The 27,116-nt window shown below is 34.9% G+C and overlaps 1 protein-coding gene across 1 annotated transcript in view; it reads right to left on the reverse strand.

Moving 5' to 3' along the window:
• The window catches only part of LOC149782207 (uncharacterized), a 105,586-nt gene extending 78,777 nt beyond the window's left edge, over window positions 1–26,809 (reverse strand). The window contains exons 1-4 of the mRNA XM_089935087.1: window positions 26,390–26,809; window positions 20,442–20,686; window positions 10,240–10,446; window positions 2,090–2,242 (exon numbers count right to left, since the gene is read on the reverse strand). Coding sequence (XP_089791213.1) covers window positions 2,090–2,242; window positions 10,240–10,446; window positions 20,442–20,686; window positions 26,390–26,492 — 708 coding nt within the window. The 5' untranslated portion in view covers window positions 26,493–26,809. The remainder of the gene's footprint in view (window positions 1–2,089; window positions 2,243–10,239; window positions 10,447–20,441; window positions 20,687–26,389) is intronic.
• Window positions 26,810–27,116: the final 307 nt, after the last annotated feature.

Here is a 27,116-nt window from a genome sequence, read left to right on the forward strand (position 1 = left end):
TTTTTAAAGTAACAAACTTCTTTTCAAGCATATTGAGCCTTCCTATGAACCAATGTATTCCTACCTCTACACAGTCAGTAAAATGAAGGTCCAAAGATAATAATAATAATAATAATAATAATAATAATAATGATTTTATTTAAACACAGTTAGTTGCATAGAACTTTGTGGCCCTCTGTGTATTTACATACACGTACACAGTAGTACATGCAATAACCAAAAAAAACCAAAGCGTTGACAATAAGCTACGTGTATAGATGGACAGAAGAAACATGATGTGTTTTTTAAGAACATGCTTTTACTAGGTACAATGTATTTATGCAGTTTGAGAAATAGTTAAAAAAACAAAGTGGAAGGGTTGAGAATTTATGTTTTAAGTAGTAAAGTTATGTTTTAAGTATGTATTTGTTAAACTAAACCGTTTCCACTTTTCATCATTGAATTAGATTATTTATATTTGTACTTTCCCCAATTTCCTTTGGAATTAATATCCGAAATATTGAATACTTTACTTAAATAAACAGCTCTTCTTTTGGTTTTGAGATGGAAAGATGGTTAGCTAAAACTGTCTTAAATTGGGAGTGTTGCCTTGTTTTATAGCAGAAATAGTTCCTTGTGGTATAGTGGGGCAAGTGGTACATCAATTCCTCCAATTTTAGTGCCATGAATTCCCTCAATGTACTGACAAATAATAACCATAAACATTTTCACATACAGATATTTCTTTTCTTTTTTTCACTCTGTCACATTTAATTCATCTATTTAGATGAAATCAGCTGGTATATTGTTATTTATAATTATTATTTACATCAAATACTATATTCCATGTATCATTCTCAGCATTTTCCCTCTACTTATGTCTGACTAAAAAAAAAAATCCTGTTGTAAATGTTAGCCCACATTATTTTTATTTTCTGGAATTTTTTTGTGAATAGAATTTAAAATGCATAATTTTCACTAAATATTAGTCATAATAGTGCAAAGTCCAGAATGCTTGGCATTTCTGTTGATAAAATCACATCATGCAACTAAAGTATTTAAAATATTAATTGAATTGATTTTTTGCAAAGATATGAATGGTAAATGGATCTGATTTCATTACAAAGTTGACAAATCAAGCAAGCATTAAAGTCAAAACCCTTACATGCCAATCTATTAGATAATATGGCATAGCCAGATTACTTTAATCCACTTACCAGAACTCCAACACTGTAACATTTTCTAAATATCTTTTAAATTATTCATTGCTGAATATATGAAAAGAAAACTCCCAAAAGGGTTATATGGCCAGGTTTTCAGGCTTAGTTTTGTCTAAGTGTGGTGAAACTCGACATGACATGTACACTGATCAAGTTACATGACTAATACTATCTCAGAACACAAAATCTAATGCTGACTGCTTAAATGTGAAATATAGGTTAGAGTTTCCCGGTTTTGTATAAATTTTGTATTCTCCTCATGACATATCTATGCAACAAGTTAACATGACTGCTTTAATGTCTGACAAAGAGAGCTAAAAATAAAACCTAATGTTGCCTGCTGAAGGCATCAAAATAACAAGTTCTATGACAATGCAAGAAAATAATGTTTGAAAAAATAAGTTAGTTCAAACAATAACCATACTGGCACATAGATGAATAGTTGTTGTTATTGTTGTGGGTTTAACAACATTTTTCAACACACAATAGGCTTTACAAGCCAGCTGGTATAACTGGTGCAGGAAGAACCCAGGTAAAACCCCAGTAAGAACCACCGACCCAAAGGAAGCTACTTGCAAATTTTCTCCCATACCCACATTGGCAGTGCAAATGGCTTGAACCCACATGGATAGAGGTGAGAAGACCGTGGACAGATGAACAGAAAGACAGACATCCTCAATCAATGGGTAGGATTTGCTTTAAAACCTGGTTAAAATTTTCTTGATCATCAACAGCAAAAGTTCTGAAAAGTTTTCCAATCAGCTAATTTTTAAATGCATTAAATTCAAAATAAATGAGAAATTGTTAATAAAAAATACTTTCTTGTCACTTCTAGAACGTAATTAATTTTTTTGAACAGCTATTAATAACTTTAATATACAAGCACCTACCAGCATGAGAGCGTTGTCTTTGTCTAGCACAACTCCATACATCCTTGCTATATTCTCATGTTCTATACTTTGCATTAATCCTGCTTCTTTCAAAAACTCGGATGTCCCATTATGCATTTTCTCCTTACTCAGGCACTTGATGGCAACTTGTACCTGAAAAGCCAAAAAAAGATGGCACTTGATTCAATGGTAATATCAAAGTGTTGGTCATTTTGATTATATGGAACAAACAAGAAAGCAAACACATAGGGCACCAATTAATGGACACGTACTCATGTACAGATGTGTGCAGTCAAAATTACATTTACATACACATACACACATATGCACACACACACATTCACAGTAAAACTCTGGCAACTTCAACATCAGTAACTATAATACAAGACATATTCAGTCCTGGATTGAAAGCTTTATTTCATAACCCACAGAATCTCTAGAAACAGCAAACAACTCGAACAAAAAATGAGAACTTATTGCAATTCAAGTTTTTAAAGTTTTACTTTTTATATTTACTTTGCTTTATTTATGAAAAAAAGTTTTCCATTTGTTGGAAACCTTGATAAAATAGACACAGCACCTGACTACATTGCAAAATTAACTGAAACAACTGTTTTCATTGGTCACCTGACTACATTGCAAAATTAACTGAAACAACTGTTTTCATTGGTCAATCATCAAAGTCATTAAGCCCCGACACAGTAACTTTCACAATCTCTGTTCTGGTGTTGTCCTATGCTTTTGTCTCAGTACCATGTGATAATGATGACTGACATATCACACAAACCTGACATGACACCAGCATCATAGTTCACTTGTGTCCTTTGTGGAAATTTGTGATTTAATTTAATTTGTGTGGTTTGTTTAGAATAACAAGAGTTCCTTGACTGACTTTTGCTCTAATGACCAGGATGCAGGAGGCTGTGGGTTTGATCCCCAGCCGAGTCATACCAAAGACTTGTAAAAATGGTACTAACAGCTACCTTGTTTCGTAGTCAGCATTAAGAGGTTATTGTTAGGAATGGTTGTCAGGATAATGAAACAGGGTGGGACATCATGCTACATGTCTGTGGCATGATGCCCCGGTAATAGACATCACTAGAAACTGCAACATTGCAGACATCATAGCGATATGACTGAAAAATTATCAAAGCTACCTTAAAAATCCAAATCACGCTCATGCCTTGGCCTCCCATGATGCACACACACACACACTCTCTCTCTCACACACTATAATGACCAAGAAGATTTGGAGGAGTGTGATGATAAGTTTTTCTTTGCTATCTGGAGCAATTGCTACTTGGAATAATTTCATCTAATGACTGAAATCACCTAAAAATGTTCCTGAAAAACCTCAAAAATGGCAGCTGTGGTGACATGTTGGAAGGGCAAATTGGCTTCTTTGACATTTAGGAGCTGCAAGACCTCTGAATGAAACTATGCACCAAGTTTCATGACTTTCCTTCAATTAGTCTGTAAGGACTGGCGATAGCTAATAATTGCTAACAGAATGCCTGGCTAAATATGAATGCCACTGCATGAGCTATTGTGGACTTTAACCAGGGAGCTAAAAAGATTCTCAAGATGGTCACTGTATGGCACTGAGTCAGTCATTAAATTAGCAAAACGTTTATTTTTGTTACCACAATGGGAATATACTGCACTTTTCATACATGACCCACTAAATTACACGTATATCAGTAAGAATCTGGGGACCATATGACCATCCAGTCAGATGTGACAATAACAAGAATCTAGGGACCATATGACCATCCAGTCAGATATGGCAATAACCAGATTCTCAAGACTGCCACCATGGTTACCATGTTGCAGGACCTGAAAATTTCACTTTTTGCTCACTGGCTCACTCAGGACCAATAGGACCCTACATTGGCCAGGTATGAATTAACCATGGACCAGTCCAAGAGGCAAGTTCAAATATTTACCACAGTGCATTACCATAAAAAAAGACATTTAAAATAACAAAACTAATGAAAACTCAAAATTCAGACAACTAACATTTTAAAAAAATTAAATCATGTGATCATGCCTTCTGTTGATGGATCATCTTTGAATCTCAATGCTGTAGTTAGCTGAAACTTCAAGTCTAGATGTTCTCAAAATAAAAGATATCAAACATCCAAATAAAATAGAACACATTTAATATTTAAAGCTTATTCAGTGAAACAGATGGGGAAAGCAACCATAAAGTCAATTTGAAAGAAGTCAGTAGCCCCAAAAACAACAATTAACTTGACAGATAATCCAGTTTCCTCTGACCTATACCACCATATATCAGATATTTTTACATTTTTGTTGTCAAAATATCTAAAATGGGGTGGAAAAGGTCAGTGAAAAGCCAAACCACTTGACAGACTGCTCAACCTCAGATAAACTTTCCCTTGGCCCTCAGTGTGTTGAATGCTGTGCTTTCTCAGAAAATTAGCGGGGGCAGAATGGTTTCATCAAAAACAAAAATCAACTAGTTCTGGTCCCTTTGACATAGTGAATAACTTGTTTGGCACTCAGCTTAATAAAGACTCAGACAATCAGGGTCTTGACAATGGTGTTTATTTACTACAAATAACCTGTCTCTGGCAAATAAGATACTCTTTGCTTGTTTTACATTATATCAGTGGGTCAGTTATAAAATTGGAATCGCCTTTGAAGGATTGGCTGACATTGGATATTCAGTACATGTTAGCAAAACATAAGCAACCTTTTGTCACTATACTCAACTCATGGCCAAGTCATTTTCCATTGATCCACTGATCAACCCATGGCCAAGTCATTTTCCATTGGTCATTGATCAACTCATGGTCAAGTGATTTTCCATTGATCAACTCATGGCCAATTCATTTTCCATTGATCCACTAATCAACTCATGACCAAGTCATTTTCCATTGATCCGTTGATCAACTCATGGCCAAGTCATTTTCCATTGATCTGGGAAAGTCAGATCAAGTTTATTTTTAATCAGTTTGCATACTTTCTGGACCTGGGATATTTAAGGTCCAAGCAATGAAATACATCTTTTTGAAGATGATAAGTTCTTTGGTTGATTTTTGCCTTCTGCCATAATTAAACACACTGAAGTTAGAACATACAGTAATCTGATACTATTGATATTTAGTTTCAGCCATGGTTGAGAATAGACAAATGTGTGTGTGTGTGTGAGAGAGAGATCTGGACTTTTAATGCACCTTTAACAATTGTTCAGTCATATTGATACGATGACTGCAGTGTGGCAGTTTATAGTGATGTCTAACATGCAGCATCATGTCATATCTAGTCACATTATCCTGGCACCAGGCAAACAAGTCCTAACACTAACCTCTTAATGCTGAGCGCCAAGCGAGGAAGCTGTTAGTACCATTTTTGTAAATCTTTGGTATGACTTGGGCCAACGTTCGAACCCATGACCTCCCACATCTGAGGCACATTTTGGATTATAAAACATGCATTTTCAAAACTGAATATGTTTCACTTTCAAGACTCTCCAAAACATATATGTCAGAAAAGATGATCATGTACAAAACCACAAAATACGAAACAAATTTGACTATATTCCCATAAATTGGCATTTAAAGCCATTTCAATGTACAGAATACAAATCCTAACTTTACTTTGCTGACCTGACATGAAGTGGAAACAACATAATGAGCATAAATTATTGTTTCCTTTCACGTTTAATTCTAAATAATTCTAGAGCAATATATGTGCATGTTATACAAACATTTTCTATCATAGTATAGAGAAAAAAATTTACAATAAATGCAAAATATTAGATTCTTATCTTGTAACAAGAAAAGTTTAACCCTGAATTTTAATGTGTGCCAATAAAATCTCAAACAAGATTTTTCGACCAGCATAAACTCCATTAAGACGATTCGTTTAAAAAATTCCATCATTTAAAGATATTTACAAAAGGATTGATTTAAATTTTGACAAAAGACCTTCAAAATTATATACTGTTGTATACACAAGAAGTGAATTTTCTGTAGAATCAACTTGTCTTCTTGTAGTTCAAAAACCAGTCCCAAAACCTGTATTGATTCATGGGCTCTTATCATTTCTTAATATATAATAAAAGGGATGAAAATTTCCCATTTCTCTTGCATTCCACATAAGATCTGAAACCAATGCTTCAAGCTATATGTCACTGTGTAATAGTTGCACTCCAAAGTTCAGCTAAGAGATTCAAAAATTTTCTAATCCGGGTTTCTGCCGAATATTCCAACCCCATTTTTCACATTTGGACATTTTGGATGGAGTGTGGGTTCAGAGCAATAACATATATAAAATTTGGAATCTGCCACCACCGTAAGATAGCTTATCAGCAGGCCTAGCAAATTTAAACTAGGTTATATTGACTTATAAATGCATGAAATCGATAGGAAAATTATTTATTTTCTCAAAAATGGCAAGTATTATAATCATTATGTCTTTAGTCCGCTGACAGACTAGATGAAACTCAGCATAGATGAAACCTGACCCGGTACTCACCATTTGCGTTAACAGTCACATGACTTCACAAATCTCAAACAATGACATCTGAAGTTCAATAGTCACATGATATCAACAACAAACTCCTTTTTAATGTTGTTGTACAAAATTTATATTAAATGAAAGTCTGATACCTATTTGTAAAAACCAGAAAGAACATAATTCTCAACATATTTATTTCGAGAACAACTACAAGAAACTTGGCCAGTCTGATTCATCAAGCAGAGTAGTCTGGTTCCTGCTTTGTATGCTCCATGTGTGAGGGAGAGCACATCAATGTGGTAGTCATGTGATAAATAAAACTCCGAAGTTGGTCTCAGAATAAATATAGAGAATTTTGTGCTCTTTCATTTTTGTATTTTTATTACAACCAGTATATGACTTTCATTTAATATTTTTTTCTACAATATTTGAAAAAGACGGTTGTGAGATTCTGTGTGCTCATATGACATGCTATCGAAATCACTAGTACCAGCTAAAATTTCATCAACGCATTAGTTTCATCGTCTTTCAGCGGATTAAAGACATAACGATTTTCATACTCTCACAATTTATGAGAAAATAAATAATTTTCATATTGATTTCATGCAGGTATAACTCGATTTAACAACGTTTGCTAGTCCATCCGCTAAGCCACTATGCTTTAATGCCACCATGTTTGGCCTCTTGTGATGCTAGACTGGTTTTCATACCTTCCATATAAAAAAAATGCGGATATCGAGCTGTCTCTGAAACAAAAGGTCTACTAGATGAATCTAGAGTTTAATGGATCATGGAAAATAGAAAATGGATCAGATATTGATATTAGTCCGGTTTCAACACCAGATGTAAGTGATTTTGAACTGGATGAGGAGGAAGACATAGTCCCACTTGCACAATGGAGTGATGACTTTGCCATGTTCGAGATCAATGATTTCAATTCTCGTGTTGGTTCAACAATCGAGCTTGGACCACTAAGCAACGAGCAAGATTTTTTCCTCAGGTTTTTTCCTGACTGTCTGGTGGAAAAGCTTGTGAAAGAAGCAAACGATTATGTCAAGAATATAGGGGATCAAAAACAAGACCTGCAATGGTATGAAACCAGCATCACGTAGATGTGGGCATATCATGGAATATACATCGTCACGAGTATTATGCAGATACTCAAATATTCCATTGCCAGGATGACATCTGTATATTTAGGGATCCCAGGAATACCAGAAATCATAACAAGAGAAAGGTTTGAAAAAATAGGGAAATATTTCCATGCCAGCGACACAAGCATCAACCCACCCAGAGGCCAACCAGGACATGACAAGGTTTTCCATATAAGACCTTTATACGACACAGTTTTGCATAAATTCCTGGAAAATTATGACCCTCCCAAAATCAAGTCAATTGATGAAGGCATGATTGCTTATAAAGAAAGACTGTCATTTAAGCAATATCTGGTAGCCAAACCCACAAAATTTGGCATTAAATTCTGGGAAAGAGCCCATCCCCAAGCCGGCTACGTCTACAATGTTCAAGTGTATGTTCGAAAGCCTAATGAACAGAAAGGGAGAGTGACAGAAGAAGGATTAGGATCTAGAGTGGTGAAAGACCTTACCAGAAAAATAATAAACAAAACACATCACATATACATGGCCAATTTCTTTTCAAATCCCTAATTATTTGAAGATTTATGTCAAGATGGACTCTTCTTTTGTGGTACCGCCTGAGTAAATAGGAAAGGAATGCCAGAATCTTTATAAAAATACAGTGGTTTAAAAAGCCAGGAGGATATGAAAATTGAGCAGAAAGAGACTCTGGTCTGTGTCGCATGGAACAACAAGAAAATTGTCCGTATCTTATTTAACAACATGGATCCCACACAACTATCCAGTGTAACTCAAAGAAAAAAAACTGGCCGACGAAAAGAACTTGCTCAAAAGTCGTAGATGAGTATTCAAAAAACGAAGGGGGATGGATTTTGCAGACCAAAATAGAATGCAATACATGGTTGCTGACTTTCAGGGAAGTAGGAAAAGAAAAGCTGTCCAATGTTGATACTGAAGGTTTAAGACAGTGGCCAGGACGGTTCCCAAAATGTGGAAGATACAACATGTGTGTTAGGGAAGGGAGGAGACTTAAAGTTTTCATAGGATGCAAACAATGCCAAGTACATTTGTGTGTGGATAATGACTGTTTTGAGAGGTACCACTCTCAACCTTTTAATCAGTGTGGACTTCATTCATGTTTTTATGTGTACATGTGTAAATATTGGATTTATTTTGTGTGATTCAAAACAGTTTACATGACTGGGATTTCTTGTATGATGGGATGTAGTAGATGTAGTAAACAAAGTGGAAATATATGAATAACAGACACTATACAAGGTAAGCTGTTTTTTATTTCAATGAAATCCTCCAAAAACTAATGAAATAATGAATATAAATGTAACCATGTTTTCATTGTCAGTTTCTGTAGTCAGCCTTGATGATGCTCTAGTATTCAGCCTAGCAACCAGCCTCAGTAGTCTCAGTAACTGATATGATAGCACTCAGCAGTAGTGAAACAGCTCCAGTAGCTAAAGGGTTAATGGACCCATTATTTTCATATCGAGACCACTTTTTATTCCAAATGCCCATCTTATCCTACTTTTTGCAAGGTTCATCTGTCTGTTTGCAGTTCATACCAGTCTGCCTTTGATCTGAGACCAAAAAGTCTAAAATCCTTACACAAAATCGGATTCCGACCGCAGGTGAATTCTGGGTGGAAAAAAAAATCAGTTCCAAAAATTGAGGTTTTTACCTTGGAATTTTGTAGTGCAATTAGAACTTCCAGATTATTTGGTATCATTGTAGAGCTACGTCTGTCTACCTTTCCATAATACCACCCAATTTAGCATATCACACATGACTTGATGCTACAGAGCTCGGCAGTAGGCTACTACCTCCTGTCACGTTAACTCAACACCAGGGTTAATGTGTTAACGCTGAGCACCTAACTAGGCAGCTGTCAGTACTATTTTATAATCTTTGGTATAACTCAGATGGAGTTTGAACCCACGGCCTCCCGTATCCAAGGCGGATGCTCTAACCATTAGGGCACTGGAGCAGCCTCATAAATATGAATAAACCTGCTTAACCAATCCAAGACTGAGTGGTCTAAAGTGCTCTCCATTACGGATCATTGCCATCTGACCTCTGTCTGCATGGGTCTGAGTCTAGGATTTGGCCAATGTGGGTATGTGAGAAAACTTGCCAGTTGCTTCTCATGGGTTGGTGGTTCTTCCTCCACCATTAATACTGGCCACCATGCATAGCCTATTGTGTGCTGAAAAATGGCGTTAAATTCCACAACAACAACAAATCCTTGTAAGATGAAGAAAAATTTCTCTTCCAAACAATGTTACTTTGATTAATAAGAAATCACCAGAATTTATGTATAAGAGTTCATTTACCTTACTGATTCATGACTTTTTTTTATATATGTTCATGAGAAATTTGGAAATCTTATTGCAGGCAGCTACAAGTGAAAAGAGCATAAATGACTTGCACCCATGGTTTGTGGTAATGCTTTCTCCCATATAGTTATGCTTTTATCCAATTCTCCAGTTAAATCTACCTTAACTATCACCAACATCATAAGCAATTAACTTAAAAGAAAGAATACAAACTCACCTTCTCACCATCTTCAGTGGTCCATACACCTTGTTGCACCACACCAAATTCTCCCTCCCCCAAGCTCTTACTGATATGGATCGAGTTAAGGGAGATAATTTGTTTTCCTGGGAGGCGGATGTACGATTGGGGTCGTGTCCTATGTTCTGGAGGTGAGGGGCTCAATGACCGTGAGGAACCATCAAGATGCGTTTTGGTCAGGATTGCCTGAAAATAATGTGTTTGACAATAAGCAAAAATCTATGCAGAATACCTAATGTAAATCACATAGTGATCTCCCTCATTATAATGTAGTTGGGGGTCATAACCGCTGACCATGTTATCTACTGAACTGCATTAAACTGATAACTGCAATAGGTCTGGAACTATCATATATTGAGAATAGTGTACTATATCAAAATGCAGTATAGTGGGCACTATCAATTTATTTTAAATATAAGTTTCGCTTTCTTTCCGTTCAACCCATATTGAAATATATCTATATTATTTTGGTCACTGGGTCCATATTAGTTATACCTTATGGTCACTGAGTCCATATTAGCACCACATTATACATGTATCTGGAATCATATTATAATAGTGGAGAGCTGTATTTTCATAAGAGGCATACCTTCAGGTATGTTTAGTGGGTCCATATTAGTACTGTATTATATCTGGAATTGTATTATAATAGTGGAGAGCTGTATTTCATTTTAGGCAGATGCTAAGATATGCTAATCTTCTTAATAATAATCCTAACAATCCTCTATCCATAAAATCTCAACCTACCCTCGATATAAAGGACATCTGTTCGTAGTGGCTAATACTAACTCCCTAATGTGATCACAGTACAGACATGTGACTATCATGCCTCAAAGCTTTCACCATATCTGTGTGAAAGGATGTAGGTACTATCTACAGAAACCTGGATTTATGCAAATCATTTTCTTATTATACCAAACATTCACCAGCAGAATTTGCTTCAGAACTAAATGATGCTGTCTTTGAAAACTAGAATTTCTAAACTGGACCATCTGTAACTAACATAGTATCAAAATAGTATAACAGAATAAAAATATATTATTAAAAACTAGCATAATTTATACTAGTATAGTATAGTATGAAAGCAGTATTAAATATACTAATTTTTGCAAAATAATATTTACAAAATATAAACCAAAAAAATTAAAATTACATTATTTTTTTTGTCAATGATCATTGTTTTTCTTATAGTCAATGTGCACTACAATGATAACAAAACACAATTCCCCTTAAGTAAATGATGACCTATTGGTATAACAGAATTTCCAGAAATTTAAGATACAACCATAAATGATTTCTTTTTAATTTCTTACTGCTGATGCCAAATCTGATATTTCTAATCAATAACAAGATTTTAAAATGCACCATTGTGGCAGTGTTACTGGATAAAAGATTGGTACCAATTTAATGTAGTCCGGACACAATAAATCTTTTGGTAAAAACATGTGAATATAACCATGCATTTTATGGGGTAGCATTAACAAGATTTTCAAGATCAATGCCATGGTGGCCATATTAGATGTTAGACTGGCTCCATTTTTATTCACAACCAACTAACATCATAAGCCTTTGGGAAAAATACCCATGTTGATATGACCATCCACCTGTGAGTGGCAATAACAGGATTTTCAAAATGGCCTCCATCAATTGGTCGCCATACTGTAGGCTACATCAAGCACATTGTCATTCAAAACCAATTAGATATAAAGTTTCTTTCGGTGAAAACACCATAGCAAAAACAAACTTTTCAAGCTAACAGCCATGGTGGCTATACTGGATTTCTGATTTGGCACTACATTCATTTAGGACTAAGTAATCATCACAAATTAGTCATCACAGGTTTTTCTGAGAAAAGACCATATGATCATCCATTCACTTGGTGGAAAAACTACATTTTCAAGATGGCACCCATGAGTTTTTACTTGGGATGAGCCAGACATCATAAGAGGTCTTTGGGTGAAAACCCCATGCTAATTTGATTTTCTGTTCAGGAAGTGTACCAATAACAAGATTTTCAAGATGGCTGCCATGATAGTCATATTGGATGTCAGAATTGGCATTTTCATTCAGGACTAACTAGAGATAATGAAGAATCTCTAATATGACAATCCATTCAGAAGGAATAACAATATTTTCATGGTGACTGATGGGTCAGTCACACTGGATGTCTGAGCAGTAGCATTTCCATTTGAGATCAGCACAAGCATGACATGAATGTGTGTGTGTGTGTGTGTGTGTGTGTGTGTGTGTGTGTGTGTGTGTGTGTGTGTGTGTGTGTGTGTGTGTGTGTGTGTGTGTGTGTGTGTGTGTGTGTGTGCACGCACGTGCGCATGTGTGTGTGTGTAAAGTTTCTTGGCAATTCTACATGTAGTTTAGGGGGAATAGTCGTAACAAACTTGTGCTAGTAGACAAATGGATGATTGAGAACAGGCCATCCCACAAGCTAAAAACAACAAAATATTACTAAAATACTCGAGATAAATCTCCAGTGTTTACCCCTCAATAATACTGCATGAATATGAAACTAAATTTGGAACTTTTAAACTCATGCACAACACAAATGCAATAAAAAACAAAGAGGAAAAACCTAACTTTTGGTTTCACATAAACCATGTATTAGGTGAATTAACTTCTTCAGTACACCAGATGCAAAAACATAAGCCTCATTTAGGCTTTTGTTATTATCAAAACCAAAACTATATAGGGATAACTTAAACTAAGGCATCCTGTCCTGAATAAACCCAAGACAGATAAATAAAGGGCACCTCAAGTCTTTCTGGCAATAAGCCCATATTTGTGGCTGCAATGTGTCAATCCAATCAACATGATACCAGTCTCTCTACATAAAATCGGCACAGAGTTCCAAATAATAGACCCAACTGAACATGGATCTCTCAATGCATGCTTTGGACAGAAAAGAAAATTTTATTGCAGCTCTGCCATCTTAATTCTGATCCATGTCTCTGGAAGACATGGTGGCTCAGTGGTCAGCATGCTGGATCAAAACCACAAAGGTGTGGGTTTGAGTCCAGCCAAAACCAGGCAAGGTTGACTTACATTGTGTGTCTCTTTACTCTTTATTTCATTAACATGGTATAACTTCAATGTGCCCTACAACCAATCCTAAACATCACCAACCACATTTTCATTCTACCTCTCTTAAATAACAGAGGTAGCTGTCTTCCAGTGAATCATTCAAAATAAAGTTGATCTTCATTGTACAGAAACTTGACATGTTATTAAAAATAAATTTTTGGACAGTAAACAAGTCGGGTTTTTTTCTCTCATTAAAACTGGGCTAAGCCACTCAATCTATACCACTTTACTTTATGTCCTTGTCGACCATTACTATCATATTCAACCCACACAGAGTACGGAGAATACCAAACAGCACATAGATCTACTGTCAACCATTACTATCATATTCAACCTACACAGAATACCAAACAGCACTGACATAGATCTACTGTCAACCATTACTATCATATTCAACCCACACAGAGTACAGAGAATACCAAACAGCACAGACAAGGATTTACTGCCAACCATTACTATCATATCCAACCCACATAGAGTACAGAGAATACCAAACAGCACAGACCAGGATTTACTGTCAACCATTACTATCATATTCAACTACATAGAGTACATAGAATACCAAACAGCACAGACATAGATCTACTGTCAACCATTGCTATCATATTCAACCTACATAGAATACCAAACAGCACAGACATAGATCTACTGTCAACCATTGCTATCATATTCAACCTACATAGAGTACAGAGAATACCAAACAACACAGACATAGATCTACTGTCAACCATTACTATCATATTCAACTACAGAGAGTACAGAGAATACCAAACAGCACAGGCATAGATCTACTGTCAACCATTACTATCATATTCAACTACAGAGAGTACAGAGAATACCAAACAGCACAGACATAGATCTACTGTCAACCATTACTATCATATTCAACCTACATAGAGTACAGAGAATACCAAACAGCACAGATATATATTTACTGTCAATGATTACTATCATATTCAACCTAATAGAGTATAGAGAATACCAAACAGCACAGGCATAGATCTACTGTCAACAATTACTATCATATTCAACTACATAGAGTACATAGAATACCAAACAGCACAGATATATATATACTGTCAACGATTACTATCATATTCAACCTAATAGAGTATAGAGAATACCAAACAGCACAGGCATAGATCTACTGTCAACCATTACTATCATATTCAACCCACATAGAGTACAGAGAATACCAAACAGCACAGGCATAGACCTACTGTCAACCATTACTATCATATTCAACCCACATAGAGTACAGAGAATACCAAACAGCACAGGCATAGATCTACTGTCAACCATTATTATCATATTCAACCCACATAGAGTACAGAGAATACCAAACAGCACAGGCATAGATCTACTGTCAACCATTATTATCATATTCAACTACATAGAGTACAGAGAATACCAAACAGCACAGGCATAGATCTACTGTCAACCATTATTATCATATTCAACCCACATAGAGTACAGAGAATACCAAACAGCACAGGCACAGATCTTCTGTCAGCCATTATTATCATATTCAACCCACATAGAGTACAGAGAATACCAAACAGCACAGGCATAGATCTACTGTCAACCATTATTATCATATTCAACCCACATAAAGTACAGAGAATACCAAAGAGCACAGACGTAGATCTACTTTCAATCATTACTATCATATTCAACCCACACAGAGTACAGAGAATACCAAACAGCACAGACGTAGATCTACTGTCACAAACAGCAAATCACAGTATGTTTACGCTAATTACAGTATCAAGCAATAATATAAATAATATAAGAGTGAAATTTTCTACTTTGATGAATGAAAATGTTTGGGTGTAAAAAAGTAATGCAGCTACATCAAGAAAACATAACAGTTGTATGCTGTACATTATCAATAGATAATGACTATCAGAAATGATCTGTCCTTGTTGCAATAACCATGTACTCATACATTTTACCAACAGCTTACACTACATCATTGGAAAGTTAAGCACTGCATGCTTAATTTAGACAAATAATTTACATGTTACTGTAACATATTAAATATCCTTTCTTGTCAATACCTTCTGAATTGCTTTTACTTTCATTCCTTTTCATTTTTGGTTAAATAAGAGGTAACATTTAAAAGTTATTAACAGGCACTGAATATTTCTTTAATTAAACATGAATATCATTAAGTCGTAATGATATGATAACATGCCAAATTGTTATTATATTCCCTGTAAGGCACATGAATTACCATACCAACTTTGTATTGGATCCAACTGCAAACTGCATAGATCCAGATCTGCTGTTGCACAAGAGGATAACAGATTTGGGTCAATACAGTTTGTTAGGAGTAATTAGAAGAACAAACAACACAGTCACTGATCTGCTGGTGCATTAAGTGGATACAGATCAGGTTGTTGCTTGCAGTTAGTGTGTGTGATTTGGATTTTTAATGAAGCTTTAAAAAAAATCTGTCATATTGCTATGATGTCTTTAGTGTGGCATTTTATAGTGATTATCAAGCACTCCTGGGGCATCATGCTACAGACATGTAGCATCATGTCCCATCCAGTCACATTATCCTGACATCAGGCTGACCAGTCCTAACACTAATCTCTTAATGCTGAGCACCTAGCGAGGCAGCTGTTGCTACCATCTTTACAAGTCTTTGGTATGACTCAGCCGGGGTTCAAACCCATGACCTCCCCCATCTGAGCAGTCAAACCCAACTTATAAGCAAGCCTTATGGTATTAATTCACTTTTAATGTTTTATCGTGTAAATATTTAGAATGAAACTTCTCTAATTATCACAAGCAAATGCCTTTGAGAAACATAATCGCTTAAATTAAAGCAAGACTAATGAGGACAAATGGAAACTGTTGACACTATATTTGTATAAATGCAAATACAAACTTTATCAAGAAACCTACTTATTATTTTCGAAAGAATATAAAATCAGTTCCTGTTGAATGATAATATAATCACGATGTAATCGTTAAGCAATCTTGAATATGTGGTATTTTGGACTGTAATTGATACAATAATTATTTCCTGTAATACAAAAAATACCAAATTAGAAGTACCTGTGATTACTGATTAAATTAGCATTAAATGATGATCATAATGACTGATTACAAATACCCATGGTCTGGTTCCCAAAAAACACAGAAAGAAAAAAAATTATAGCCCAAATTTTCAGTTGGTACCATAATTATGTCAATAGTCACAAAACATTTATTTACAATGGATGTAGAAGGATGAAGTAGCAGCCTTCATAGTTTGGAAAATTTAGTAACCATTTCAGAGAGTATTGGTAATGAAAGGCTGATCTGACAACCACTGATGGTAACAGCTGAATCACCAGTATGAGATAAATTATAGTAAAACCAGTGCTGTAAAGAGAGTGTATTCTTCATACACACTAACACTCCAAATTCACTATGGTTTCTGTTATTTATCATTAAAGTGGTTTTACTGCCCCATGTCTGTATTCATATGATATATAGGCAAACATAAGCACTACCCAAAATACAGAATTTTATACACCAGCTGATATGTTTGGGAGAGATAATGGCAACCTGTACTTAATTTCCTCAATCTGTATCTAAAAACACATTTATCAAATAAAAAAGTATGTTTATGTTTCAAGTTTATTGGAATAAGTGTTTGTTTAGCATGTGAAAATGTAGAAAGAATCTGAAGTGTGATTTTCTGGATCAGACAATTCTGTCACTGTGCTCTCTATTTATAATAATGTTCATGGTGGGAAATAAGGCAACTTGCACTATATGTGAGGACTTATATTGAGGAATGTTCCAAGCAGACTGTATCCTATAAAAAAAAAAAAACACCACCAATCAAGTAGGAAATATAATGTTGTGAAATGAGCTATAATTGGTTCTCATTATCCATGAAATGCAATAAAGGGAAATAATTCAAGTGACAATGATGAAACAAAATTCAACCTATTTGTGTTATATATGACTTGATATAATAGGGGATGTGGTATAATGAGGGATTTTAATGAGAGAGGACACAGATAAATGGTAAATATGTTGCTAAAAGTCAAAAAAGGGAAATCCTTGCAGTAAAACATAAAAACTTTTTCTAAAGTCCAAGACCTCAGATGAAACAAATCACAAAAGTTATCCCAAAGTAAACTGTTTGCCTCTTTTAATTGCCTCTATTTCATGCATGAGGACAAGTTGTTATGTATATCTGATTTAATATATATTTATTTCAATTTAACTGTTTGTCAGTTTTAAATTTTATATATTTTTCATTACATGCTATTGTCATGTAAATTTATTCACTGGAGATGATACTTTTCCCAGAAAATAGTTTGACCTTGACCGTTTTAGTAAACACCAGGTGTTGATCTAGGTCCTGACCTTGATTCAAAATTAGTAGCAACCATGTAAATAAGTTCTATTTTTATTTTAAAATGATAGGTTTTCATCAGGGCCACACTGGGTGTATGTGATCTTTCCCAAGTACATAATTTCTACGAGGTTCTGGAACATGATCATGTGACCCCCTTTTTACGTTTTAGAATATGATATAACAGTTTGGTCTCACTAGACCGCATCCCATTTGAGTACCGCTCAGTGAGGCGCTGACATTTTTTTTCTTCTCATTAGGGCGCAAAAACATTTCACTAGAGCGCATTCACAATAGGGTGTGGAGAAAAAATTAAGTTCAACAAGATTGAATTGCCATCATGTTTGATGTTATATATATATATATATATATATATATATATATATATATATATATATATATATATATATATATATATATATATATTATAATATGTACAAACATCATCCAAACATCTGGCGTCTACTTACAGCAATTCGTGACGAGCAGGCAAGTTCCGCCATTACACAACTGCAAATTACTGCAGGACAAGAAGTGGTACGTCCAAACAAGAAATATTTGGACATTGAAAAACGCATTCAGAGACTGACGGTAATGTACAACGATGGAAGCATTGATGCTATTGAACTGATAGCTGGTATCAGCCATATTCTGAATCAACCCATTTAAATTAAATATAAAGTTACAGTTAACAAATGTGTTTTTCATTGTTTGCGCTCTAGTGATACTAGTTCTTCACTCTACTGGGATGCGCCCTAATAAGATTGGCTCTAGTAGGACAAAAATATTTTTTGCGTTCTAGTGTGATAAGCTCTACTGGTCTGCGCTCTAATGAGACGTTACCGATATAACCTTTGTTTTGGAGAGATATTCTCAGTGTTAGCTGGGCTCTTACAATGGAAGTTGCATGTTGTGCTGTTGTACTAATACAAGAACTCTACTCCAAACTGAACTAAACTACATAACTGACCAACTAATTGGTAACCACTTAACTTGGATCAAACTTTATATTTCAAATTTCCTATTAACATTCACTGACTAACAGATTATGACTTATGGCTAAAATTAAAGATTTCTATTGGGAGGAGTTACTATACTTCTCAACTCCATATGTGTCCTGTACCATCTGTATACCCCCCAGGTAGCCTGACCACCTGGGGAATGTGACCTTATGATCTGTAAGCCCGGATCACTTAGAGCTCCACTTGACATTTCAAACATTCTGCCTAGTACAGATCTCTAAAGTTAACACTTACCTACAGGCTTTTAACAGATAAGGTACAGATGTAACACCTTGTTATCTAACGCTACTTTTATATTATGGTAGATATTGTACCTATTTACCAACATCTGAAATACAGATTTAAGTCTTTTGTATGCCTTTGCAAGAAACTGCTGCATTAATTACATTTAATGTTTTCAAAATTATCATCTTTCCATTTTCTTCTAAACTTTTTTTTTTAAATTTAATAACTGAACTTGTGGCTATTTTAATTATTATGTGCACATAACTTTCTACAAAATACACTCCATTGTACACCCATGAAGCATCAGAGTAAAACTGAGCTAAATGCCAATACAAACAGAAATGCAATCCAATAATTTAAGGTATGTGTAACCAATGCTTTACAAATAATGCAATGAAGTAAGGGAAACTAAAGTAACTTTCCAAACACATGCACATGTATTACTGAACTGCTGTATGAATCCTGTTCTGGGCCTGTTGACATTGAAAATGAAACTACAATTTAAATTCTAAATCACAGCATTAAATTTCAAACAGAAAGCACATGTATGTCATCAAAGTTTAGCAGTAAACGAGAACAAACCAAGGCTATGAAAACTGAAAACTCCATGAAAATTCTAAATTTACTCGCAGTATAGTTACATAATTCTAAATTCATTCAGGGTATAAAGAATTCTAAATTTATACAGAGTAAAGAGAATTCTACATTTATTCAGAGTATAGTAAGAGAATTCTAAAAACTTTTAACTTCAGCTTAAATTTTGTACTGAAAATATTTTCGAAATATAGTGGCAAGTCTGTTTAGACTGCAATTAGGTGATATTTGTTGTTCCATAAGGAAAGCAAACTTTTAGAAAATAAATTCCAGAGTCATCCAAACCTACCCCATGTTTGTCTGATCATCCAGTTACAAAAAGTTAAGACCTCATGCAAACCTGCCTGCCTTGCAAAGACCATCACTGTAAGTTAGACCAATATTCAGTATAGTGTAATAAAACATCATGTACCGCTATTGTCAACATGGAAAACATGCATTTAAAAAGATTAGATGTGTTAATGGATGTTTGCAACGTTCCATTTGGCCTTAATGATCTCCAGTTTTATTTTATAAGCTGTAGTCAAACAGCTCATGGAGATCAACAGCTAGATCTCTCATCTCCACATCATCTGTTTTTTTTTCGTTCACGTTGTAGCAGCAATTATATCCCCTGCCATAACGTGGAGATGGGTCCTGCTAAATACTGCTAAACCTGACAAAGCCATAATGTGGAGATCACACAAAGCTAAGCAAAAGTCTGAACCAATTTCCTGGAAATGACAAGTAAAACATGACAGCATGGGCTATGATTTTCTAGTGCATCATGTAATGATAGGTCTGGGTCAGTGCTGCATGCAATTGTTATAAAAGTGCAAATGCACTATATAACTGAGCTATGATGTGGACATTGGTGATGTGAACTATATTTTTCCTACCAGTTTCAGTTTATGCAGCTTTCCTTGTGGGCACTCTTTCTTATAGAATTTTTTAAGCCGTCGCATCTCCGGCTTGGTCATACCAATGCTGATCAGGTCATCTTCTTCCACATACTTGAGCTGTGGAATCGTTGCAATCTTCAGCTCATTTTTTATGGCATTGTAGTAATGATCAAGTTCTGCCTCCTGAAGAAACTCACGTAAATCCCTCACTGTCCCCATGATGGTCTCGTCTGGTATATCTCCTGCAAAAAATCAAACAATAAGTCTCTATAGTTACATTATCTTATTTAGTTAAGGTTCCAACAAATGAAAGTATAATTACTTAACTTCTTGGAACAGGACAAGAAAATGAGAAACTACATGCTGCCACCCCCACCCCATTTCCTACTGCCCAATGCTACAACTAACATAAATAATTCTTCCAATCTTTGATCAGAATGTAATAAATACCTTTGTTCTTTCTTCTTCTGCTTTTTAAGCTCCAAATTCGCATAAATAAATCCATGGAAACAAACACAATATCAGCAAGTTTAAGTATGGGTTTCAGTCTCAACTATACAGACATCATAATTACTCTAGTTGCTTCCAACTAGCATTAACAATAATTACTCAACAGTGAATACTGAAATATATCACTTTCTGAATTACAAAGTAATGCTTGATTTTCACATCTACAATAGCAAAAACTCTATTGGCCATGGCAGTCGTTGTCTATGTAATTTTCAATGATATAATGGCCTTTCTGTCATTAGCAAACAGCATTTTTCAATGATGTAAAGGCCTTGCCTATACACAAGGTAAAAATCATTTCTGGCTTATATTCACTCTCAAAGTGATGAAACACAATCACACTGGACAAGTTGGGTAGTGCTTTTAGTGGTATAGTTATAGCTGTTGGCTAAACAATAGGTGTCAATAATGCACATGTGTGTTGAGGTGAATAGGAAACCCAGCTGTTTATTCAACTGGGGGGAGGCTACCTTTTCAGCCAAAAACCTGGTATTATTCAATCACAATCTGATTTGGGATTAGCAGTTATAAAAGGGCTAATTAACAAGTCCTGCTAGTTGAAAATACAAACTAAGACCACAAAGAAGCTTACAGTTAGGTTCAATTGTCCCAATTTTTTCTTGACATAAAACAAAATTACACAACTGAAAATGCCTCAAAACATAGAGTTCATTAAAATCTTGTGTTAAATAATAATTTAGATGTACTAACTTTCAGTGTCATAACAGTGTCTCATCTACCATCATCACTACGAATCCCCCATATGTGACTAAACACATCTTGAACATGGGTTCTTCTGCAGTTGTCATAGTGACTGGATGAGTGATACCTATATCTCGACATCTGCTATCAGCATCTAGGATGTGCAATTGCAAGATTTATGCTAATTTTGAAGTCTATATACCAACCATGCACAACAATTATGCATATTTTTCATTCCTAAACATATTTATCTGTTACATCCCTCCATTTCGAAATTCCTCCCATTACTTTTCAAATGGAATGGATAACTCCCATCTTGAGTTTTATAATAGACACGTGTTTCCATTTACCCTCATTCTGTGCATCTGAGACCCCCAATTTGTTTTATAATGACTCCCACCCCCACCCCACCGGTTCAGACAGAAGGGGATTTTTGACTCTCAATCTTGCAGTCCATAGGGTAAATACTGCCAGATATTAATTGCTCTTTTATTTGTACTATACCTTTTATTGCTTATTCCTGGGACTTCTTCATCTAATTCCCATTAAAACCATTGTTAGAAACAGTAGCATCTATGATAATGGAATATCAAAAATACTGCCTGGTGTGGTAACATGTGCAAAATCTATGGTCAAAATGAGGGGGACTTGTTGCAAGTGCTCCAGGGAAGCCAGTTGTTTAATTTCTTTACAAACAGATAACAGTTTTTGTTTTTTCTGTAAGCCTTAGCTAAATTAGGTGATTCAACATTTATTTTATGGCCAGCATAAGGAATAGACCAACCTATTTTACACTAATTTACACTCATTGCCCTGTTCTAATACCAGAGGCTATGCCTTGGGCAATAGAACATCTGATGGTCTGCTTCTTCCTTAGCCATGACATCACCGTATATCGTGCATGACTGACATGATTGCTGAACTGTAACACAGCTCTGCAGTTTGTTTATTGTTGTTGTTGTAGGGTTTAATGCCATTTTTCAGTACAATTTAGGCTATACATTGCCGCCAGTATAATTGGTGGAGGAAGAACCCTGGAAAACCCCAGGAAGAACCACCGACCACGAGAAGCTACTGGCAGGTTTTCTCACGTACCAACGTTATGCAGTTTGTTTAAAGGGATGCACAAGAATGCACTCAAAGTCAGAATTTTCATATCCATCCAGTCTAAGAATTTTTAGGGGAATATCATCCAGTTGCAAATCCATGGGAAAACTTTGTAAATAAAACTTTAGACATCACAAGTTGTGAAAAAAGGAAACATTGATAACCCAATTATGAAATATAGCAGAAAATATGTCATTTTTGATTCTGTTAGTGCTAGAATTATCAATAATAATACCATTCCATTATCAACTGGTTTGTACTCAAATTATTTACAAACAGAATTTCACCCAACAAGTGGGTTTTTTCCCCACTCTACTGTTTTTACAAATTAAATATTAATTGACATTTATATGACTCACTGTTTCAAATGTGTAACATCTAACTGATAGATTATAATGCTTTTGTTTATCTTGTCCTGAATGAGTCCTGGATGGATCATAATAACATTTTTTTTAAAAACCTATTGTTGCAAGTATATTTTTTAAATTTCGGCCTATGCTTCACATATTTGTCTAAACATATAATGTGCTGACACACTTGGATCCAATCTAGTTAATAACCATACTGAATGAGGCACTAATACAATGTCTTTAGTACAAACCCTGGGGCAATTATCTAATACAATATCTTTAGTACAAACCCTGGGGCAATCATTTTAGTAATAGCGCTTTTGACAAGTACAGGAGATAAGCTTTCTCACCTCTTTGGTATCAAGCTTTGAGGCTATGCAGTGTTTAAATAACTGAGAAAACACAAGGACCAAACAAGCTAACTTGGTGACTGATTATCTAAGGAAGAAACAATGTGAAAACATGACACAGTCAAGATTTAACTAAGCCAAGTTGACAACAGCTTTAATGATTGTCCAAGAAACAGTCCTTCAACTACAGCTAGTGACCTTTGAAAATTTTACTTCAATATTTGTCAGTTTTATGAATAAACAAAGAAAATGTTACATAAAATACAAATGACATCAGAGATATCTTGTGATTTATGTCCAGTAGCTCAAAGAATATGGCAATCAAAACCTTTGATCTGGTATGTATGTATGTATGTATGTATGTATGTATGTATGCTTAACTGCAGATCAGCACAATCATGACTATAGTACTAAATAATTCTAAGTATTCCACCCAAAGGCATACAAAGTAAAGACTAAGGCACAAAAGGAAAAGTCCCTTAAAATACAGGTAAAATTTCCTGATAAAATGCACTTTTTTTAATAAGTCAAAGACTGTCTTTGTCTGGAACTTTATCACCGAATGTATCACAGAGCAAAATATTTCTGCAATTTATCACTTTGGATTCCTTGTACAAAAAGAGTGGGAACAAAGATGTCCCAACAGATATCTACTGTGGTTTTTTTTTTTTTAAGAAGCCTATATGACACAGCAACACACTTAAGGCTACATCCTACTAAGGGGGCATTCACCTGTTGTTATGTACATTTGAGGGAGTGACATATGTAAGATGAAGTTGTTTGCATTTAAAACATGAACAAAGAAGAGGATGTTGACATACCTCTATGCTACATTAATGTAATGTGGATGATATTTCTTTGGATATTGTACTTTTGGAAATTGTACATGATCTAAGCACAATGATAACTAAATGACTGCTCCCTTGTGCTAAAAAAAATCAGCCTGAATTAGTCTAAAGTACACTATCCATAGCAGCTATTAAAATAGGGAAAATGAATTTTGCCAGACTAGACAATACCAGCTTCTGAAAGTGCAATGAATAAATTACCTCATAAATAAAATGTAAAAAAAAGTTATCGGTTCTTTTTTTATTACAATTTACCTCTGAAGTTCAGGAAGTGAAAATGACCAAGCGGAGCTAGCACTATTTTGAAAGGTGCACATCTGGAGTAAGGCCAAACTGTATACTCTATAACCCATATTACACCCATCAATCGTACACCAAAATAAAGGGAATTAAAGGTTCTTTGAACATTACCTAAGATGTACAAGGTATGTTTTAAATAGCAAGTATAAGTAGTGAGGAAAGCAAGGGAAATTCTTTTTCTTTAAAATTCTAACCCTATGCAAAATGTAAAACTGTAGAGCGCCACCTAACAAGCCCTGCCAAACACCCACCAGTTACCAATCCATGCTAATTCAATGGTAAGTGCTGAACCCATACTCTTCTGGTCACAAGCCCTTAACCACTAAGCCTCAGCCTACAAAATGATCATGAATAATTCATGAACTGGCATGAACTGTTCTTGAATGGTTCATGAACCATTTATGAAAGTTCATCAAAAGGTTCATGAACTATTCATGAATGTGCATGAATTGAAAATGGTCAGTTCATGAAATTATGAATTCATAAACTGTTCGTGAACCAACACTTCACAAACTGTTCTTGAACAGTTCATGAAATATTCATCAACTGAATTCATGAACAGTTCACAAACTGGGTCATCATCATTTATGAACAAATGCATGAACAAATTCATGAACTATGATGAACAAAGTTTCTCATGAACGATTCATGACTTCATGAACAGTTCCTATAAAAAAATCTGATTATCTGACAGACTCACAAATACTTATTTCATCCTGAATCATAAAATAACCTTAGATGTGTTTTTTTTTAAAACAGTATAAAATGCAACATATTATCTTAAAAACTGTATTTAATTTCAGATAAACTTCTAATATGCAACAAAGAACATGTAAACTGAAAAGCAATATTCTTTTTTTTTTAGTCTTAGCAACACTTCTGTATGCTTTGCAATTTTTATTTGAAAGTTTTTTCAAGAGATATTGGGGTTGGTGTGTTCAATCAACTGTTCAAGCATATTTCATCGTCAAGGGGCTGTCTTTCCACTGGGGTTTCACCTGACTAATGACCAATCTTTTGTTTGTGGGGAAAAGGAGGCTCAGCTGCTGAAATCTCACATGTATATTAACCAATCATATCATGTCTTCTTTTACAGTCATCCAATCAGGATAATTGTTGTTTCCATATTTCAGTTTTTTGGCAAATTGGCAACCAGTGACTAAGTCATTATAGAACATGCAGTTTATGACAGTAATGGTCAAAAACGTTAGAACAAAGTCATTGAAAGATTTTTGATAACAAATACATCTTGTTCATGCTGGCCAGAAAATATTTTCCCATATTAATCCAGAACTACTCAGGTCAAGTACACAAGTATTGAATAAAAGATCTCTATGAACATTTATACAGTATCATAACATTTAAAAAAAGAAGAAAAAATTATTCACCTTTATTTATATTTCACTAATATTGTTAGAGGTTTGTATGATGAATTTTCATGAACATTTTATGAATATAATGATACAGAAATTTCATATACATATTTAAGATATATCTTGGTGGTTCATCAACGTACTTGAATTGTTCATGAACCATGTTCATGACATTTCAGGAACTTCAAAGATATAATAATAGTTCATAAAAGTTCTTAAGTGTGTTCATGAACTTAGTTGAAAAACTTTCATGAATAATTTGTTCATGAACTCAAATGATGAACTGATCCTGTTTTGGTAGGGAACACCATGGCTCCAAAACTGACAGAATGATTCTTAAAACTGCTTTAAACTAATCAGCTTAACTGGATTCACTCCTTAAACAATAATGCAAATAATTTTTACCCTTATGTATACTTCCTGTCCTCTTCATTTTGTTGTCAGAATCTATTCCAATAAGAATGGAAAAGTTCCTCTTTCTGTTTTCTCTTACCAGTCTACATCCCATACTCCATCAACTCTCCAACATTAATACATGAAATGAGGATAGTGAGACCATCCTACTCAAGGAGGTAAATCCTTGAAAATGTAGGCACTACACAATACCTGGTGGCGTCATCCCAACGAAAGCGAAATAAAACATGCTGCACAACCGCAATTGAAAACTGACCCATTATGACAAGAAGGTAAAGTAATAAACATCCATGAATTATGATCACACAACATTTGCTCCTTCCTCTACCTGTACTATTATATACCATAAAGGTGTTTCACAGGTAATGATCAAATGTGTCATATTAAAGTGTAAACCTGTGACAAGTGCAATTTGACATTAGGCTATCCCACACCTACCCTCTGATAAAGTATAAATGGCATGTACAAAATACATGACTCACTCTGAACTAGATAACCTGGCACACATGTATATGCACATTGAAGTAAACAGTGAATTAACTTTCACTTGTCACACTGGTGTACAATGTATATGATCCTATTAACAGGGTTTTTTCATAATTATTTTTTAAAATTTACTAATGGTGTAGGGTTTACCTGCTATGGCAGTTAAACTATGCATACTAGTGGTACAGCAAAAGTTGTAGAATTGTAGACACAGACTAAAGTATGTTGCCAT

This window comes from Sinohyriopsis cumingii, chromosome 15, assembly GCF_028554795.1.
Source record: "Sinohyriopsis cumingii isolate HCF-2022 chromosome 15, ASM2855479v2, whole genome shotgun sequence".
NCBI lineage: Eukaryota > Metazoa > Mollusca > Bivalvia > Unionida > Unionidae > Sinohyriopsis > Sinohyriopsis cumingii.